The sequence below is a fragment of the Numenius arquata genome, chromosome 6 (assembly GCF_964106895.1).
Source record: "Numenius arquata chromosome 6, bNumArq3.hap1.1, whole genome shotgun sequence".
Taxonomy (NCBI): domain Eukaryota; kingdom Metazoa; phylum Chordata; class Aves; order Charadriiformes; family Scolopacidae; genus Numenius; species Numenius arquata.
The window spans coordinates 8,165,450-8,186,731 of NC_133581.1; the positions used below are offsets into that span (position 1 = coordinate 8,165,450).

At 47.4% G+C, this 21,282-nt stretch overlaps 1 protein-coding gene across 1 annotated transcript; it reads right to left on the bottom strand.

The window, feature by feature from the left end:
• Nucleotides 1–2,755: 2,755 nt before the first annotated feature.
• On the bottom strand, nt 2,756–11,320 carry SLC25A47 (solute carrier family 25 member 47). The gene is made up of 6 exons (XM_074149675.1): nt 11,293–11,320; nt 5,886–5,929; nt 5,524–5,595; nt 5,061–5,243; nt 3,789–4,062; nt 2,756–3,042 (listed from the first exon to the last, which is right to left on the bottom strand). Exons 1-6 carry the CDS (start codon nt 11,318–11,320, stop codon nt 2,756–2,758), a joined length of 888 nt encoding a protein of 295 aa, XP_074005776.1.
• Nucleotides 11,321–21,282: the final 9,962 nt, after the last annotated feature.

Consider the following 21,282-nt stretch of genomic DNA (forward strand, 5'->3'; position numbering starts at 1 on the left):
GCATCTATATCAGCACAGCAAATGTGGTGTCTTCATTCTGTTAGCTGGCCTTCAGCTAGCTCATTTATCGGAGTAAGTAGTTCTGTGATTATCAGAGTAACTGAAGGCCAAGGTAAGACGAAGAAATCCGAAAATAAAGCAGTCAGGTTCTGAAATCCAGAAGCCAGAGACCAGAAGCTTGGTGTTCATTTAGTGAAGTACAAAATATGTGCGTGGTGTCACGTCATTAAACAAAAATTGGTTCATTTTTATGTGCCTGAGTTTACAGTACGTACCCCGTCAATTCCTCTGCCTGTTGGTAGCTTGTATGGGTGTGAATTAGCTGTGAGTTCTTGCTCTGAGGCAGGTTATCACCCATACACTCTGTGGTTTTTTCCAGTAAAGGCTTGGGAACAGGATGGATTGCAAAGCAGTTGCCTTCCTGAAATAAGCTGCCTGAAGACACAACTTACCTCTCATGTAGCATTTGTTCAGGCCCATGAGAACCTGCTTTGATGTGGTGCTGAGGACCCTGAGGCTTACAGTTCTCAGCCCCTTGCGCTGACTTCCGCAGCTGGTCCTGCTCATTTTTACAATTCATCTGTAATTCCGGTTTCTTAAAACCGGCTGTATTTCAGTTACACCCACAGGAGGAGACATTTTTAGTCATCTGAATGCATGAGTCTATTAGGAAAGATGAGCAACTTCACTTCCAAACCTTGGGCTGGCCATGGATGGTATCAACACTGCCTAACAAACAATAAATGGATGTTTAGTCTGATTTGCAGGTATTGTTTTGCTGTCTCTGTTGAGAGGCTGTAATGCCCAAGAACAAGGTTGGCTGAGAGTAATACAGCATGAAGGAGCTTCATTCCAGGCAGAGCTGGGATAAATCACTCCTCAGCTCGTGCAGCACTCAAGTCAGATGCATCCCTTGTAGAAAGAGGTGAGGGCAGTAGACTCTTAAGAGCCATTTCGAGAGGAATTTCAAATCTTGAGGACTTAAATCATCTGTTGTAAGGACTTTCTGACTAAGGGATGTTTGGTGCTGATGCCCTAAGACAGACATCAACGGGGTGGCAGGTTGCTGAGGCCGTAAGTGCTTTGGGAGAGAATCTGGTTCTGTGTTGGATCTTTCATCTCACTCCCCTTTGAGGTGACATACGCTGCACCTGCCTGGTCTTTTAACCCTGCTCTTGGATCAGCTGCAAGAGCTGGGTAGAGAAGAAACATGATGACTGTTTGATAGCATGGCTGTGACCGTGTTTTAAAAGCCAGTTGAAGGTTTAGGTTTTAGGAGGACAGTTCTGGAGCTTTTTACTGGTCTGGACTGGAAGAGGTCCCCTTTACTCTTTTCTAGTAGCACCTGAAATATTTAAACTTGTCATTCTAGTATAAGATTCCTTTTTATATGTCCAAAGTAGCTGACAAGTCCTCTCTGCTGCAAAATTACTGTCAGTGTAGTCAAGGCCGTGCCGTAGGACCAGTGGGACCAGTAGGGCATCAACCCTCAATATGAAAACGCCTTTAAAAAATAGTGTTTTCCCTCTCCCTTAAAAAAAATGCACTTTCAGCAGAATCTGTCAGGGACTCGATCCAGATGTCATCACCCAGGGATTAAAAGGCAAACAGACAACATTTATGCTGCTCATGAGGCAGGATGAGCAAATTTCTGCTTTTAGGGGTTTTACTTCTGAAGCAATAGTGAGGGGGGTGGTGTGGGGTTTTTTTTTTTTTCAACTGATATGTTGATGAAACTTTATATCTTTGTGAAAAATAAATAATTGCTAGGAAAGTCAGAAATTCTTTCAAAATGTACCTTTGATAAAAAAAAAAAAAAACCCAAACATTTGGCTGCTCCTAACAGTGTAGTTTAAAGGGAGAAGAGTATGCACTTTTTAAAGGCTGTAAATCTTAATGACGCTCTACAACTTCGCAAGCCTCCTTTAACTTGCCTAACCCCGCTAGCGTGCAGATTTTATGGCAGCCTTTCCTTTGAGAAGCAAAGAGGTTTTGCATCTTTTCCAACCCTCCTTCCAGGATGGGAACAGATTGCCTCCGAAGCTGTGCCAAGCCCCGGAAAGCCGCGGCGCCGTGTGACGCTGTAAGGCTCGGAGATGCAGAGGGAGAAAAATCACATGGTTTATGGGAACCTGAGCCTGGTTTCACTTTCAATGAGACCATTAGCACAATTATGTAAATAGGCCATGTCTGCCACTCATTAAATAATGACAGGAAAAAGCAAGGAGGCTTGTAGTTCAGCTGCTACCAAAGGGGTGTAATTGTAGAGCACTTGGGCAAAATTACAGCTGGGAAACGGAAAGTTGCAGCCTGAAGCACAAGTGTGTGAGTTACTGAGTCAACGCATCACAGCTCTCGCTGGAGAGCCTTAAAACTTACACAGACTTCCCCCAGCTCTTGCCTTGGTTGTGACGATTGTTTTCTGTGCCAGTAGAAACCAAAATGAAGCCTTTACCAAAAATCTCTTTTTACAACGTAAATGTTTGCAAATGTTTCCAGGGCCTAAGCGGTGGCTACAGTCTAAATACACTAATGAGATAAAGGGGAGGTTGTACATGGGTCCAAGGCTCCCCGATGGGTTTGTAATCCTGTAAGAATCAAACAAAAAGCCGTTGGTCACCCAGCTTTGTGCTGAAATGTCTATGCTTCCTAGCTGTCCATCAAAGGGCAGGACGTTCAGCAGTTGTTTGTTAGTGTTGGGTTAGGAAAAAAAAACAAACCACACAAAAGACACCTCTGAACTGAGTGGCACAAGCTATTTTTTGTTTGTATAATGCTCTGTGAATCTCAGTACAGCTTCATACGTTACAAACACCACCATGTTCACAGGAAAGGCACGAATGCAGTTTAAACCCAGTCCTTTGAAAAGCACTTTTGCCCCCTCCCTCCTCACGCTCTCCCTCGCACAGTGCACGAGGCCTTTGTACTTGTGCTGGTCCGACTCCTCTGTCTGCATCCGCGATTTGATGACATCCATGGGAGTAGCTAAGCCCCAGGCCAGGACTCCAGCGAAACCACCAGACAGCAGCACAACCAGGAAACCTGCAGGAGCGAAGGGAGGAGCGGTGAACTCAAGCCTTGCACTGATCATTTGTTAACTATGGTTCACTTCCATGTTTTTCAGCGGTTATTTCGCCCAGCTCTTGCAGTTGTGAGTTTTCAGTGATCTCACACAAATGGATTTCGCAGCATACTCACTTTTGCCCCCATCGTACCGGCTCGAGCAGAGGCAGCGGCTATTTCAACACCACACAAACTCCACGTGATGCAGCCTGAGAGCACCCACACCCTCTTCAGCCGCGTCTGTTCATTTTTATAATTCTCAGAAAGATGCTCTTGGCCGGATGTCACCTATTTGTTCTTTTCTCAAAGTGTGTGGCTGTTTTTTTTGGAGCCAAAACTCAACCAGGAAACTTAAGGGTCTTTACGTTCTGCCCCTGGACTTTATTTTCAAGCTCTGGACTGATCCTGATGGCCCCTGGGGGGGTTGGTCCGTGTTTCATTTCTCGTTACACGTTCTATTTCTGCGCCAAGAGGATTTCACACCCGCATGCGAGGCACCGTAAACCGCAGGGAGAGGAGCAGCTGGGGAGGGACAGGGTGGTGCGGGCGAAGCCCTCGCTCGCAGGCTGCTGGGAACAAACACACGGCAACCCCCACGCGAGGACCGGATGTGGGAGAGGTTTCGTAGGTACTGGGTGATGTTTGCCGAGAGCCTGATTTCCCTCTTAGCGTGGTACTAAATAAGCCGCTTCTGCAGGTAATGCCAGATGCTTTCTGATACCTACCTGGTTTATTTTTCCCAGCTGGTGTGAGCCAGTCGCACAGAGCAGAATAGGTAAGGAAATATATTGCAGAAGAAGAGCAGTCCCTGCAGAGTAGCGCAGAGCAGCCCTTGTAGAGACCCCCAAACCCTTCCTCCTTGGCGATCACCTTCAGACAGTGCAGAGAACCTCGGTACTTTGCCTTGGGAACAGGCTGGGGAGATGCGAGGGAAGGGTGTGGGTTCCTCTGAGTCTGCATGCGAACTTTAGCCACTTCACTGGGGGCCATCAACACAACCTGTAACATCAGAGGATGGTATTTTAACCCTCCACACTTAAACAGTATTTTGATCCCCTTCCTGCAAATTCCTTGCCTCCCACCTTTCCAGGCAATAATATTGCCCGAAGCCAGCAAGTTCCAGCCTCCTCCCCTCTGTCTGTGCTAAATCCCAGCCGGCAGCAGCAGGACACGCATGTGAGCTGCACTGTGCAGAGCGGAAGGCGAGGCAGAAACCAACAGGGGATATTAAATACCTGTAACAACTTATTAAACCAGATGGGCACGGAAAGGGGATGTCCTCAGCTATAGGGTAGCATACATCAGAGCTTTTATATGTGTGTGTGTTTGGAACTAAGGCCATAAAGGCTTTGGAAAAATTAACCTGTGTTAAGTAGAGTCGTTGCCTGCTAGGAAACACCTAGAAACCCGACCATCTGGACTGCTCTGTAAGAGGATTGCCTGCGACCGAGCACGCATTTCTGCCCAGCACGTCATCGGGGCGCCAGGGTGAGCTCTGCTGCGAACGCTCACAGAAATCCATCTGCTTCTGGGAAACTGCCCCTGGAATCAGCCTCGCTCACCTCCCCGCTCTGGGATCGTGCCCGTTTGCCAGGCGGCATCACTTCTCAGCGATGCCCCGTCGAGTTTTGAGTCCTGACTCTTTTGAGTTACGTCTTTCTCGCATAAACACACCATCGGAGGCACTTGGAAAGTTTGCTGCCCAGGTTGTTTTTCTTCCTTTCTCTGCGTTTTATTGCCAAGATGCGTGTCATTCTTAATAGCGTGTTCGTAAAGTGTTTTGGCGCTCTAGAGCAAATCTGGCAGGACTCAGCCATTCCACGGAGCCCATCAGCGAGGTGATGGCGCGGTCAGAGTGTGACCCCCTGCCCCTGTGAAAACAAACCCGACGGGCTGGTTGCGGGCTCCCCTGACGGAAAACTTTCCCTGCGTTTCCAGCCTCCTGTGCTTGTGAACAAGCTCTCTCGTTGTGCTTTCCCTCTCGGCTGTTTACCTACCCGGGCAGCACCGGCACCGCCTCCGGCGAGAGAAATGTCCAGCTTGGACGGCTTCGCGTCTGCAGCCCCGTATCGCAGCTTGCAGATGGTACAGAGGAAGTTTCTGTACGTGCCAAACGAAACAGAAGAAATCACCGATACGGAGAGGACTGAGGCAGACATGCCTTTGTAAAATCCCCAAACCTAGTTGGGAAGAGAGGAAAAAAAAAAAAAAAAGAATGCTTTTAAGAGGGAATGGCGTGGGAGAGCATCTGCCTGACAACGCTGGCCTTAACGTGGCTGAGCCAAAACTTGGTGCCATCTTCCAGCTCACCAGCAAAGCTAAATTTCTTCCTGACCCTTCCCCCGACAAATGGTTGTATGTAAGCGCTGCCTGCCCTCCCCAAGCTGACAGAGGCAGCTCTGCTTCTCCGAAACAAGTCATCCGTAGTTGGTATCAGCAATTCTGATGAGAGGTACCTACTTTTTCTGTCCTGTATGTTTCCTGAATGCAGTGCCAAATCCCATTGTAATGCCTCTCGGTCTGAATTCTCACCTAGGAATGCAGGGACAACTTTGAAATGCAAACATCAGATTAAAAGAAAAAAAAAAAATCAACAAATGCCACAGCATCAAAACAGAAAATTCACCATAAAATAGCATTGCCAAACAATTTACTTTAAAAAAAAAAATAAATAAAACCACCACAACCAAATAAAATGAAATATGTCAATGTAACAAAGATGAAAGCATTGCCATGCGACTAGTTTTCTAAGAAGAAGGAAGAAAGCAAAGGGGCGTGTTTGTTTTCAGACTGTAGGCCAGAAATAAAGCTCCGACAGGTACCTTCACTGTGTCCAGCGGATAACCCACTGCTGTGCTTAGACCACCTGAAACAGAGAGAGTATTGGAGATGGTTAACAGCGCACGTCACGACAGACCATTTTCCCCCATTGCAGTAAGGCATTAGGGGAACAGCAGAAAAATGCAGCTTCAGAGCCCTGCCATGCTTGGCACCAGCCCGCTCTCGAGCTCCAGAGATGACATTGGAGCCAAGAATGACAGAGCAAAATGCACAGATTTCTCTGCCTGACCAAGGCACACTCAGAGGAGGAATTTGAGTGTCATGGGGAACTTATCAGGAGGAACAACACCACGGTGCAAGCCGGAACTGGGGAAAACACCGAAAGCACTGCTGCAGGAAGACTGAGGGATGATTTGTATGATATTGGACTGTTTCTCTTCCCCCTCTCAGGTTAAGCAGTAAAGCACCTTTGGACCATGACCAAGTACCCTTGCACGAGGTGCAAAGCATCCCCACTCACAGGAGAGGTCTCTGGAGCAATTTTGGTTCTCCGGGCTTGACTTGGAAATACTAAAGCAGAAAAGCAGTGGTTTTATAGAGGACATCTATAAAAGAGGGGTGGTCCTCAGGCATTAGAGGTTATCAGCAGCCTGTCTTCTTGAAGGCAGGAGAGATACCGCTGCTGCCTCCTGCGCACCAGGGACCAGAGAAGAGGAGGCTGATCACCCACCTCACTGCCTTTCTCAGCTCTCATCTAAACGCATCTGTTGGCAAATACAACAGATGATAAAGGGGCTGGCCAGCTAACTTCCTCCCAATACATCAACTGTCAAGTCATCTGAGAGGAAATTAGGCTGGGGGCACAAGGGAGCTATATCCACGTGAGTCATTTAGACAGAGATCAACTACATACAAGAGCTGGATGAGCCCTTCAGGAGACACAGTCATAGATAACAGTGTATGTCTGGTGGCTCATAAGTTGGAAACGCCCTCTCATTTAATCCTTCTTTAAAAAACAAACAAAAAAAAGATACTTAAGAGTGTTTTAGTCACTGTGGGAATTTCACTAGGCATGTTCACCTGTGGTTACGTGGCTGGTTGGAAGCTCTGGAAAGCTCTACTACATTTTGGAAAAAAGCAGCAGCTGCTGGTGTGAGTCACCAGGAGACAACCCCAAGGTGCATTACTCAGAAGAAAACAACCAACAGCATCTTACTTACAGAAAAATGAGGTTTGTTCTCCAAAAATCTCTATCAAATCCGCCACCAGATAAATAGCAATGAAGATGAAAAATGGGCCAAGAAACCACCTTCTGTATTTCAAAACCAAAATGGGACCAGGCTGGAAGAGAGACAGCGATGGGGGAACGTACAGGCAGAGTAATACAGCTCAAAGGGGCAATGCCTCTGGTCCGAGCAGAGTGACAACGCAAAAAGTCACCCGGGGGCAGCTGTACTGTCCCAGATTCCCGGCCACCGGCCAGAGGCAGACTCCAAACACTGGCCCTGCCAGCCAGGGAAGAGTAGCACATAAGTCAATGTCAGCATGACTGTGCTGACCTCAGAGGTGTGGTCCCCTGGCCCAAGAACCTGTCCCAGGTGGAAGGATTTTGGCATCGCATCAGTTTCAGACTTCCTGAACCTCAGAGGCAGTGGATGTGGGCTCACCAGATATGGGGACACCATATGCCTTGCTCCTCCACCAGCTCAGGAAGATAGGAGCCTTGTCTCATGCCCGTCAGGTACCAAGGCTGATTTTGGTCAGTGTTCGACACTAAGTGTCCTCCCGTTCCAGAGGAATTGCCCTGTTCACACATTAAGACGCAGAGACAGCAGCAACATAGACAAAATAAAGCAGGTTTGCCCCAAACCAGCCTGTTTTCTGTTGCTTCTCAGTCCTCACGGCTCCTGCTCACCTTGAGTCCATCAAGGACCAAATGTCTCCACTTGGAAGGGGAGCATAGGCGTAAATTTTTCACTGCTCCCACCCCAGATCTCCAGACAACCACAGCCTGACATGAACTGTGCTCTTTAAGAGCCAAAGCCCTCAAGGCAGTTAAATTGTCAGAGCTGAGGAGCTCAGCCAAGTCCACCAAAGGCTGAGGAAGAAGTGCTCTACACAAAGTCACACAATATAAATAGCCTGGGACAAAGATAGCATGACCCACACATGCCCTGTTTGCACAGCAGAATCGAACAAGGCCAGCGACGTATAGCATGCATATGGGAGAGGGATCCTGTGGGACTCCCGCTGAGTAACACTGTGCCAGCTGTGATGAAAATAACTGGCAAAACCAGGTGAACGATCTCCATTGGGTTGTAGTTAGCCGGTTTTCATGCCTGCTTTATCTGAGATGTTCTCAGGTATTGTGCAGGGGCTGTGGCATCCCCTACACACACACACACAGAGTGCGGAGACAAAACTGGATTGCTCACAGTCTCTTCACGACTCAGGCCACTTTGAGCAGGCAATTCAAATAAGGAGGGATCTTGGCAGGGTGGCCACTGCAATGGTAATTAGCACAGAGCAAGCAGCAGCCATACGGAGCCCACCAGGCTGCAACAGGTCCGAGCTGTCGGCAAACCCTTGGCTGAGAGACCCCGGGAGAAGCAGGGATCATGGTCATCATGGTCCATGCACTGGATGGGTAGACAGCAACTTCCAAAGACCTTCACTTTGTGCAGAGCTTGGAACATAAGAAGTGCCTCGTGTCCTAAACAAGCCAAACTCCGTCCAGTAACGTGACCCTGGCAGTGGCCAGCAGGAGCTGCTTTAGCCATAAGGACAAGGAGACAGCATGTTCCCTCCGTAAGTGGACTGTTTTATCTAACCTTGGACTGCATGTGACTGGTGTGTGACCTTGCAGTAAGATGTGGAGAAGCCCAGGCATGCTGCAGACCCTGCTGTTCTACCACCTCTGGGTGAACCTCAGCTGTCCCTTCCCAAATCTTTAGGCCTGGCATAAGAGTCAGATCATCCCCCAGTCATCCATGGTCAATACCCATGCCCTGCCATGGCCCAGGCTGCTGCCATAGCAGGGCTAGAAAACACACATGGGATCACAGCAAAATTCAAGTTGGAAGGACCCTCAGGAGGTCTCTAGTCCAACCTCCTGCTCAGCTTTATTGACCAGGAAGGACATCCTTATAGATGATGACCTGCTTTCGAGTACATTTCCAGGCCCCATTTGGTGGTTACTGAAAGTTGCCATTGTCATTAAGCATGTTTCTCTCCCATTCTTTCCATCTGGAGTCACAGCAGGTCACTGTTTCCTGAGTTGAAGATGCTGAGCTTGTCCCATGGCCACAGAAGCAGTAGCTTAGAGGAGATGCACAATATTTGTGCCGGAGCCTGAGCCAGGCTGGATCATTACACGGGATTCAAAAGGGCAGCATCTCTGCTGTTTTTCAGAGGTGCTTAAGCCATGCTTTCTCCAAAACACTCTGAAAACAGATCAAGGTCACAGGAATGTAATTTACTAAACAGAAACTCCGTCATTATCTATGTTGCCTCTTGAGTTGTTTAATGAACTTCAGGTGGGTTTGTAGCCTCCTTGGGAACATGAAAACTGCTTCGGCTCTAACAAACACAAGCCATGAAACAAGCTTGGTACCAAAACCATCCCAGTTCCACAGGAAAGCTGTCCCACCCCAGAAGCTGTCCCATGTCGGGGTTCACAGGGACCAAAGGCCTGAAGCCCTGCCCAGGTACCTTGCACACGTCTATGTCCAAGCTCCCAAGAGGGAACAGCAAGGCGGAAAATAGCCCTGTCTGCCGGTGAAAAGTGCGTTGCCCCTCTTAGAAAAGCCCCAGGCTGGACACAGATGACAGAATGGAAAATCTTGCTCTCTGACACCCTGGGGTCAGTGAAGTACTTTTAAACAAGGAAAGACATTTCTGATCCCAGCTGGAGCTCCCCAGCCTGTATCCTCCCAGGCTGAGCCCAATTCCAGGGCACCCATGGGAGATGCTTGCTGCATGGCCGGGCAGCACATGATGCTGGCACCTGGACAGGGAGACTTCACACAAATCATGGCCTCACACAGGAGCCGGGGCAGAATGCTAAGGTGAATGGCTGCTCTGAAACTGTGCTTTCAACTATCCACATGCCCTTGTAAAAGAAGTTTATCCTGAAGTGGCTCAACTACAACTGTGCCAACAAAAGCAAAGGCGTCCAAGCAGCGAACACAACTGTCGCTGACCTGAGCCCAGTTATTAATGGAATGTCTCAGAGGAGGTTTAGTGAATCCTTCCAGGATAGACATCCCATTGCCAGCCTCAGCACAGGGCTACCACGTCCACTGAGTTCTTTAAAGTCAGCAAGGACAGAGGAGGAGAAAGGCAAGCTGGCATGGAGGGGTTGGTGATATTCCTCTCTCCCATGGAAGGTCCTTCCTGAGCATGGTCCCCCATCTTGGGGAAGCCAACACCCCAAGCAACAGGCACCTCCAGGGCTGGATGTTGCTGAGATGCCACACCTTGCCCCACTTGCACATTTTGGGTGATGAGTAATAAGGGGCTGCAGGGTAGAACTCATCTTGGTCCTTCCCAGGAAATGCACACCTGCACCGGGACCACAGGCTGCTCCTGGTGAGGGAAACTGCCAAATCTCAGCAGATCTTAAAGTGAGACCTGGCATGCAGGCTTGGGCTGGGCATCTCAGCCATCTGGCAGGTTTACCTGGCCTTTCAGGCAGCGGCGACCTCGAGGCTCTTGTCTTGGTATTTGATACTCCACTAAATCTGATGAGACTTCAGAGAAGAAATGAGACCAGTGGCTGCATTTTGTTGTTTAAAACAAAGCTGGGTTTGAGCAGTACATGCTCTAAAAATATCTAGAACAAAATCACGCTTTTCTCCTTTTACTTTTTTTATATACGGCTAACCTACTTTCTCCCAGATTAAAGCCTGCTGCGTAGCACGCCTGCACTGAAATTACCACCACAACTGCAAATGCGTCTTACCCTAAGATAATGCAAAGGTCATTCGTTCAGACCTTCTTCACTGCAAAAAGCCATGTCTCCACCCCTCCCATCCCGCAAATCGCGTCCCCAACCCCCCAGAGCCACGACCCCGACAGCCTGCCAGGACCCCCAGGCACCAGACACGTGAGGTTTTGCTGCCCGGCCGTTACTCGCCGGTTTGTATCTGCAGCCAACATATTCCACTCCGTCTCTTCCTATCAGGGTTTTGCCCTGTCCTGCTGCAATTAGACTGGAGGAAATCACAGGGCGATGACCTCAGCTGACCAAACTGCAGTGCTGCCTCTCCAGGAGCTCCGTGAGCCAGCTCTGATGACGTTTTCCACTTTAATAAAGAAGAATGCACTTTCAACAAGCAGCCCCCATCGAGAGACTCTCAGCTTTACCACCGAGACCTGCCCGTTAGCTGAACAAGAAGGAAACACAGCGATCTGCTTTCACCAACAAGCACTACTTTATGTATTTACCTCCAATGGCCCCGGCAATGAAATCCATCCAGACTGAGGCTGCTGCCTTAATTACCCTGATTAAGCGTTAGGGAGGTAGAAGAAAGGAGGATACCGGTTCAGTCTTTCCAGAGCCCTGCAGGTCCTTTGGAGACAGTGTGATTTGCAATATGAATCACCTTCCTACTGTCTTCTCTTGCCTCTGGGGATTGTGAGCCCTGTGGATTCTTGGTGAATTTGTAGACTGGAGGCAGAGACGAGAAGCCTGGAGCTGTTCCAGGAACACAGTGAATAAGTAATCCCGTGAAGCCCTGCAACGCTGCGCCAGAGCCGCTGTTCCCCAGTGCCCTTCTGCTTGGAAAATCACAAGGGGTGGTGCTTTGCGGGGTAATGCTGGCCCTGAAGGGGCCATTCCCTGTTGTACTCATTAACCGCAGAAGACAGCCCTGCACACTTGTTTGCCAGAGGACACTCTTGCCCTGTGCCATGGAGAAGTGGCACGGGTAGCTGTGTAGGAGATGCCTCCTCCCCCTCATACTAGCCCACCCTTCCTCCTTCTGATGGAGCAGACCCCCTTCCCATCAAGGAAAATTCATTCTGCCCTTCCTAAGGAATTTTCCTTGGCTTTTCTGACCCATGCAGCTGACCCTAAACCTTTACCCAGCTCCCCATGGATGTACATGTAGTGAAGCCCAGAAATAAATCCAACCACATACAAAGCGTTTGCTTCCCTTTCAGACCTCAGGATAGTTTTCCCAGCCCCTGGAGGAGCTCTGCTTCTTCACTTCTTGCTCAGCCTCCCAGCCCTCTTCCCAATGCCAGCTCCTTGCTGAGTTCAGTGGCAGAGCAGGATTCATGATTTCTGCTGCCCGTACTGCAGTGTTTTGCCCCACAGAGGAGATGGGGGATGGATTTTACCGGGAAACTGGTCCAGCACCTAATTTTTTCTTCCTCATTGACACACAACACAGGGTGGTGATCTCAGCAGGGGAAAGAGAAAAGCATAGAGAGAGATCTGCTGGTCAAGGAGAACCAAGAGCTCAAGAAAATGCCGTATTGCCTCTTTTTGTCCAACAGCCTGGTGCCAGAGGGCTGCCATATCGACACAGGAGAGGTTGAGTTTTGCCCAGAGTGAACCTTGAAACCGAAGTCCTGGTGCAGTGAAGGGCTTGCCAAGTCGTGACCTGAATTGGACTCCTCTTGAAGAGGTTTCCCCGGGTCAGAGCCAGGGCACATTGGCAGCAAAGGGAAAAGAAAATTTCACGGCTGCTGCCCCCCCTGGGTCAGCTTCACGAAGGAGCTGAGGACTTTAGCCCCCAGTGCTGTCTCCCTCACATTTCACAAGGACCTATTTCTCACTGAAGAGCACATTTTGGATGGGCTGATGTGCCAGTGACATATAGCACAGTTCAGTGTGAGGGCTCAGAGTTTCTGGGAAATGAAAGGATTTTTAGTAACTTCCTGTGGCTTCTTACGCATCCTTCCCTCAACACTCTCTGCGCTGGAGAGAACAGTTTATTCCACTGTAACATGATGCAAGGACAGCAAAAACTTAAAACCAAAAGTAAAATATTATCCAGAGAGATAGCAACGTAGCCACTAAAACACACTGGGTTATTCAGTAGCCCTTCCTGGTTACACCTGATGACCGTACAGGAGTTATTAATGGTTCATCAACAGCCTGTACGTGCCAAGTGCGGGGAAAGGTGCTGCTTCCACTTCTCTCACCAGCCATTCCCGGCGGCTGTCCTTGCGGGCCCCCTCCAGCAGTGGGACCAGGTGTGGGACCTGCTGAGTCAGTGACACACGGGGACAAGGACACAGTCCCCTGCAGAGGGGCAGCCCAGGAGCTTATAGCCTCCTGCTTGCAGCAGGGATCGGGCAACCTGCCGACCCACACTGCAGCAGTCACCGCCACCTTTGGGACCACCGTTGAGACATCAGCGTTTAATACTGTTTTTCTGGGAGCTGCTTCCAGGCAAAGTGAAGAAACTCAGTATATTCCCAATATGAGTGTCGCTGTGCATTTCCTCCCATCAGGCGGCCGTGGGTGTCACGTGGCAGGGATTTTTCTGTGTATTGCAATAACTGGTGCAATACCAGCAAGAAAATAGAGACTGGCTGGCATGTCTAACACTGGCTGACTGAAGTGTCAGAGCTAATAAATATTTCCCATGAAACGTCTACCTTCTTTAGCTGAGCTGAACAGCTCAAAGGGAATCTTCCTCATAAATTCTTCTGAGATTGTAAAAATAAATAAATAATTAAACAAGCGACCCCAAAACCTTCCCTTTGCAACTGAAAATTAAACCCTTTTTTATTATTTTAATCTTCATTCACACCAATGCTTCTATCAAAAGTTGCTTTATATAGCACAAAGCTGATTCCAGATTCAAGCATTTTGATAATCTTCTGATAAAGGTTTCGGTCTCTTTGATGAGATATACCGGGATAAGTCATGTTTTCCACTTGACTGGAGTTGCTCTGCAGACAGAGGCCGTTCAGAAGGTGACCATCTGAAAGAAGAGCATTTTGGGGCTTGATAAGTTTCACTTTGTCACACGAAGGTGTCGCTGGGGGCAGCGGGCTCTGGAGGAATGCACGCATACAGCTACTCTGGGGATGTTTGCCTCCATGGGGGCTTAGCAGGGTAACACGAGCCCCAAGCAAACGCAGCTACCACTACTGTAGTCTCCATTCCTTTGCTCCTGGTGCCTGGCCAGGACTTAGAGGCAAATAGCACCCACTGCCACGCTTGTCAGCTGTGTGTGACCTGCTTGGCCCGGCCACCACGAGACGGTGGCAAGGGCAGAACCTTCTGGAAGAGGAGCCCCACGCAGGAGTTGAAGTGTTCGCACACCAGCATGGAAAAAGGTGTAACTCAGCATGAAGGAAACCCTATCTGAGAAATAAAACCTGTGTTCCTGCATTTGCTGTTACCTGCTGGAATGCCTCAAGCAGTACAGACCAAGAGCGATCCTCAAGGCAGTGATTCAGCCTCCCTTACCAGGAGCCATCCCAGAGACGTAGAGTCCTTGAGGTCTCACTGTCCTTCATGCCTTGCTGAAGGAGCTTCCTCCTTCATCCGCTCTTCCTCAGGTTTCAGAGATGCCCCAGCTCACAGACACCAGCCACTTTAGAAACACTTACTGGAATCCAGCCCCTCAGTGCCACAGGTCAATAGAGACAGCCCAAAAAATCCAGCCCAAAGAATCTTGAATTATCAGGAAGAACTTCAAGGTCAAATACAAGTCTCTCGTTTGGCACAATGTCTAAGGACTGACGAAGATCACCACTATTCCAGCTTGCAAAGAAATGCCATGGTCCGCATCTATGCAGGGATGATCAAAAGTGCCTGGTCTCAACCCAGGAGGTCATCTCAAAGCATGCCCTAGGAAATGACAGATGAAACACATGCTTCGAGTCTCCACAAGCGATAGTAGTCCCCTAGAAATAACTCACAAGTCCTTTCCTCCAGCAGCAAATTGTTTAAGAGCGATCTGCTCAAAATGGGTGAATTTCACAGGGGATTTTGAGAAAGCAGAGCGTGGAAGGTGCTGTCAGATGAAAAGACAGATCTGAAGATATGAAGCAATCTGCAGGAAATTATGACACTATGTGATGGAAAAGCGAGGAAGGCCTTAATTTTTCACAGTGTGTAATGGATGAAACACTCCATTTGCTTCACAGGAGAAGGCAGCTGTCTGCCCACCCAGGCAGAGAGAACTGCTCCATGGCTAAGGTGAAAGTGGGGTTAGAGGACTGGTACAAGCGTATGGAGCAAAAGGAAAGGTGGAGAGGGAGACTTCAGGTTGTTAATCAATGTTAAGTAACATCTATAAGATGAGACAAAAGGGCAGGGGCATCCCTTTACCCTCCTTCTTCTATAGATCACTCCCAGGAGGGTACCAACTCCATCCATCCTGCAAAGCCTGTCCTCTCTTGCCTCTGCAACCACCAGCTAGCTCATCCAGCCAGACCTGCTCAGAAAATGTTCCTGCCTCATTTCTGGCCGTAACACGTTGCATTTTCTATTCCCCTCACACTATGCGGTATCACACTCACATGCATCTCCATCATTTCCCTTACAGTTTATTTTAGAAAAATCCTTGACTGAAGGGGCTGTTCAAACAGCGTTACCCCGCTACGTCACCGGGCTGTTTGCACATTGCGGAACGGGAAAGTGACACCAGCAACCCCGAGCTGGCAGAGCCTGGAGCTTGGCTTGCGAGGCGGTGGGTGGGAAGGGGGGTGGAACCTCCTGACTCCAGCTGTGTTACGGATTTTCGAATCAAAGTGTCTCATTGTCCTTTATCTCAGGTACTAATGAAAAAAAAAAAAAAAAACCAAACAAACCACCCAATAATTCCAAGGACTTAAACATTCGCAGCAGGAATTTCACAGCAAACCAAACAAAACCAGTAAGGAAACCACTCTGAGCGTTGGCAACTGCATTGCCTTTAGCCAGGTATAAGTGATCAGTGATTTCACCCTCTGGAAAGCTGATATAAGGTTGTAATGTTTCTACACACATTTCACAGAATCACAGAATCACCTAGGTTGGAAGGGACCTTTTAAGATCATCTAGTCCAACCGAAGATGAAGGGAAAATTCCAAGGGAAAGGAAAATAATATATTGCCAAGAGGACTGAAGATGATTGCAGAAACTTAAGAAGCGATACAGATTTTCTGGCTTTGGGCAAGCGACTCAATCTCCCTATAGCTAATCTTCTCTTCAGCACAATGAATGTGCTGTATGTCCACTGCCATGAAGTCACTGCAAGCATTCAGGCACTTCTCAGAGAGGCACAAGTCTCTGCTCAGGAGTAAATCCTGAGAAAAGGTGGAAGTAACAATATCAGCACCCACCCTACACAAACACCCGTGTGAAAAAAAGAAATAGTGTATATTAAAAATTGCATTGCTCTCATGGTTCTTTTTAGGTGCTATATAACTCTTCCCCCCAAACCCCTAATCTTCACAATACAAAAGAGGAAACGTGACAGTGCACCACCTCAGTGAACTCCTGTAAAGGGTTTTATACCAGCCGACATTGCTAGCACTTTGGAAGGGCTCCTGGCTCTGATGGAGGGAGGGGATGTCAGGACTGTGATTGACTTTCCAATTGCACTTTGAGCCTCCTCCCAACCTCTTGCACTTTTTCTGCACTTTAATGATCAGAAGATGTAGCCAGCGACCTGGCAGAAAGCCTGGGGAGCCAAGAGCAGAGGGAGGCATTCACCTTCCCGGCCTCCTCTTCCCCACCAAGCAATAATATACTCTTTTTTTGTCATGATGATATTAATGCACAACCCTCAACCTTTTCAGCAGGGGTAGTTCAGGCGTTCGGCAGCAAGACATAGCTGCTCTGGTAGGAACAGTGACAAGCCCCAGATCCATTGATGGTGCTGTTGCAGTATCAGTGCTCGCTCCAGAGTCTACGGCCCTCTGTCTTCTTCTCCAATATTCTCAAACTGTGTTTCCCTCAGGTCTCTGCTGTACACCTGTGAAAAATGGATGAGGTGCTCGCCAACAGTCTTCCTTCCCTTTGGAACGATATGATTTGATGTGATTTAACAAGCTCTGAGCTACTTGGAAATTTGGAAGGAAACTCAGCTCCAGAACTATAAAGCATTGTTTTTTAGGACTTTGATATGAGCTGCTAAAATCACGTGGGAAAGATTGTTATAAAGATACTTAACGAGCAAACCTGGCACCAATGAGTCCAGAAAAAAGAACTTTTTCAAAATACCAGCATTATTATGAGCTTATGTTAAGAGGGGATATATACAAAAGAATTTAAGATTTTTTATCTTCCAGGAGTGGAAAACAAGTGAAATTACACTGAATTAATGCAGGCAAGTAAAAAACTAAAGCACCTCCCTTAAAAATTCTGCTACAAAGCAAGTTTAATTCCAGTGAAGATCCCCATATTGTTGGGGCCAAAGAGCTACTGATACCCATGCTAGCTTGATCAATACTAATTCAGGGATCTCTGCTGTAAATCTTTATAAGCAGTGTACACAGTCCTAGTAGAAACATAGAGCTGTTTCATCAGCAAACGTCCAATCCTGTGCTTCCAATATTAACCTGGTGTTTTCCATGGGCTCTAGCTGGAGAAAAAATTGAGGTCTAAGCCAGAAGTTTCCATAGCTTTTTCAGCAGCACTTCCAGCATTACAAAGAATACTCAGACACCATTACTATCAGTACTGGTCTCTGAGTATCATATGAATTTCACAGCCTCACTTATCACTCCTGTCTTTTCCCTGGGGCTAGTTCAGGAGCTGTACGAGTGCCCATCTTGCAGAGTACTTCGAGTGCCCATCTTGCAGAGTACTTCGGAAGTATCTGCAAAGGCACATGAGCCCTTCTGCCCAGTCTGTTCTTTCTGTTTTCAAGAAATAGGTGCCTTTTCTGTAATACTAAGGCAACAACAAACATATTCCACATGACAGCTGGAAGCCCAGGTATGACCCAGCAGGAAGCTGCTTTAAAGACAGGCCAAGATATTAAAAATATATCTGTACATAAACCTTAGTGGCATTGCTTTACAACATATTCCTGCTTTTTTTTGTTATCTCTTCTCATTCATTACTGACTGGTGTGCCATACTGTGTGTATACACTGTTGAATAACTTAGCATTTAGATTCAGCTGGAGACCTGGTCTCCCAGTCGATGACTTTGTATGTGGATACAAACTGTGCCAGAGGATTTCAAGTACATGGTGTTGAAAGTCTATTTGTATAGCTGTTGGCAGTGAAAAATCATTTGCCTCACAGAAATGTTCATGCAAGTACAGGGGGGCTTAAAAACAAAGACAGGAGGCAGGCAGAGGAGGTTTTCCTCCTAGCTCTGCTTCCTGCTTCCCTAGGACAAATCAGTTTTACCAGTTTTCTTATCTGTGAAATGGGCATAACTGCACGTTTTTACTTCACAGAAACAGCCTGAGGCTTAGGTTATATTGTCGATAAACCCAAAATGGAAAATGCTATTAAGATGCCAACTACCAAGTTTTTATCTTCATTTTCTGAATGATTTCCCAACAGTTTTTTTCTCACTGTCATCAGTCACAAGTATATTTGTTGAGTGACTGAGTAATATGCAGAGGAAGAGAGGGGTAAAGCTGCTTGGATAATAGATAGTTACTAATTCAGGTAACTGGACTCAGTGCCCACCATCTTATCTCAGCGTGCCTCTTCAAGAAGCCTCTGGCACCTTAAAACTGTGCTGCCAAATAGCTTAGCAATTGGGTTCTGCTGGAGACCTGCTCTCCGTGTAGCCAACTACATGCACACACAAAGTCTGGTCTTCTCCAAGGGAGGCCAGTAGCAAAGAAACACGCTCCACCTGCAGAAAACATAAGAGGACATAGTCCTCATAATATTTCAGGTACATTGGACTCAGCTCCTTCCCCAAATATACATTAAAAAATAATTATCATGTCTTAGCCATCACAATACCAGCACAGGCCAGAGAATAACGATGGGACCTAGAAAGAGAGAAGAAAAGAACCAGTATGGGAGTGTGTTTGTGTAGGTCTGCCCTCTCCAGCCTACTTGCTGACTGCTTAAAACAAACATGACAGAAGAGGAAAAGACTCAGCAGTTCACTTAACAGAACTCGAAGTGTATATGGTCTTTGAAATCAAAGGTGATGCCAAGGAAAGGACTTTGGACTAATGCCTGTAGGCACCTTTTCCCATTCTTCACTCTGTTCATTTCTCGTCTGCTCCCAGGGAAGCACCCAGGGGGGTTTTCTGTGGATTTATATTTCAAACAAAGCACAAGGCAACTGACTATGAACAAGGATGGTTTCTTCCTCAGAGCAACCCTAAATGTTGCCTGTTTTAAGTGCAGGTTATGCTTCCTCCTCTTGCCTTTTCCAACCAGCCACTATATTTAAAACCAATAACCCAAATAAAACGCTCCTCTGCATACACAATACATATGGAGCAGAGGCTGAGACAAAAAACAGAAGGTGTTTGTCAGAACTTGGCCACTTCTGCTTAAAATGACAAGGGTCAGGATTTCCAGAAGACGTGTGTGCCCAGTAATCAAATTGTTTCCACTTTACCGGGATAAAGCACGGAAAGTTGGAGCTATACCAAACTTTTCTGGACACTTTGCAATTTTACAGCATACTAAGCCATTCCCTTTCTGCAGCACCTCTCAGTCTCTGCCTCTCTCCAGCTCAACACCTCAGATATTAGATTAGACAGTTGCTCGTCAGCCAGGTCCATGACTTCCAAGGGAAAAGAAGGGGTCTCACATCCTGGGATTCTTACCAGAACATTTTGAGAGATCACAAAGCTCCTACCCATCACCAGATGTACAAGCAAAGCAGCTCTTGACTCTTGTACAACTCTTGTACACCAACTTGACTCTTGTACAAATGCATCAGTTCCATCTCGTGCTTTGAAACACCAGTCTTATCGAGGGATTTTATCAGGCTGGGAAGTTTCAACATTTGATATACAGTACCTTTGAAGCCAGTGGGATAATAACGTCAGAGAATACCCTAAAGCCACCCAAGGTCATAAAGTTAATGGATAATAAAGGCATCTAGTCCCCTATGAATAGTGCCTTAGCTGCTCTGTCTTCAAAGACAACTGCATCCTGAGGATCTGGAGTATCCTCGTGACCTGACTCAATAACGTAACATTGAGTGGGGCAATGAGTACAACCAATACAACCGTGTTTAGGAAAACAAAGAAAATGAACTTGAATCCACACAAAAGTACTCAATGAATTCACCTGGAGAAGAATCTTTTTCAGACACTGAGTGTTTCCACAGAGCAGTTCAGCTTCTAAGTTTTTCTTATGTACTTAACATTGTGTCCCGCTATTTCTTTCATTTCACCATTTGGATTTATTTTTTGCTGCTTCATATGGTCAGCCATTCAGTGAAGCATTAGCTGAATTCCAAGCTTGTTTGTGCTGGACTGCAGTCTGGAAAATGCAAGGTTTTCCTCGCAAGCATTTTGCTAGTGTAAATGTAACATCCACACGGCTGCATGCACGTGCCACCTAAAAGCCACCTAGGTTCACATCCTAAACGGGACACAGAGAGAGAGCTGCTGCCCCAAAGAGTCTTTGAAGAGTGACTCAGGGAGCCCAAGTAGGTGCTTTGAGAAGCTCAAAATCCAGTTCCAGCACAAAATAAAAAGAGAAACTGATGCATTTTTCTGGGTGACGTGATGAGTACCGAAGTTGTGATGATGCAGCAGTGCATTACCTTAGAAGATAAAGAAAGTGCTGAGGGCAGAAAGCAGCCCCAAAGCTGGCCAAGACCCAGTGAAGCTCTGGGGAGCAAAAAGGAGATCCCCCCCAACCGCCATCCTCCTCGTTTTAGTGGGACATGTCTGCTGGGACACAGCCAATTGTTGATGCCAAATTCACAAGCAAACAAAGATTTTGAAACACCTGAGTCAACAATGTGTATTTTATCGCATGCCATTGCCACCAGAATTTCTACAAGTTTATCACAACTCCACATTTCTGTTCCTTTCCTGCTTCACTCTGCTTTTGCCCATTCTCTTTGTGCTTCACTTACCTGCAGGGTTAATTCTGCCCTGCTGCTTCTTGACCTCTCCTCCTTATTCTCTTTCCCTCCCTGCTCTCCCAATTCCCTTTTCTGGGATTCCGTTCAGGCTCACCTTCTCCCAGATCATCCCTGGGTGCCATCAAGGGCAGCAGGCAGCTGACAGAGTCACTTCTTGCCACAAGAACAAAGGGGGACCTTCTCTCCTATCCACCCCTCCAGCATCCCCTGCAAAGCCTCTTCTACCTGAACTGCCACCATTCAGACCTAAAAGACCATGGGACAAAGGGAAGGGGCTCTTTGAATTAAATTATAACTTTAGCTGTTTCTCTGAGACATGTGGCAGTGCTGCTGCTCTACATGCTGGTAGGTCTTAAATGTTTCCCAAGCTGCCGTCAGCTCTTTCTTTTCTGCATTCTCTATGTGATGAGCCCACATTTCACCATCCAGCAGGGAAGCTAAATGCTC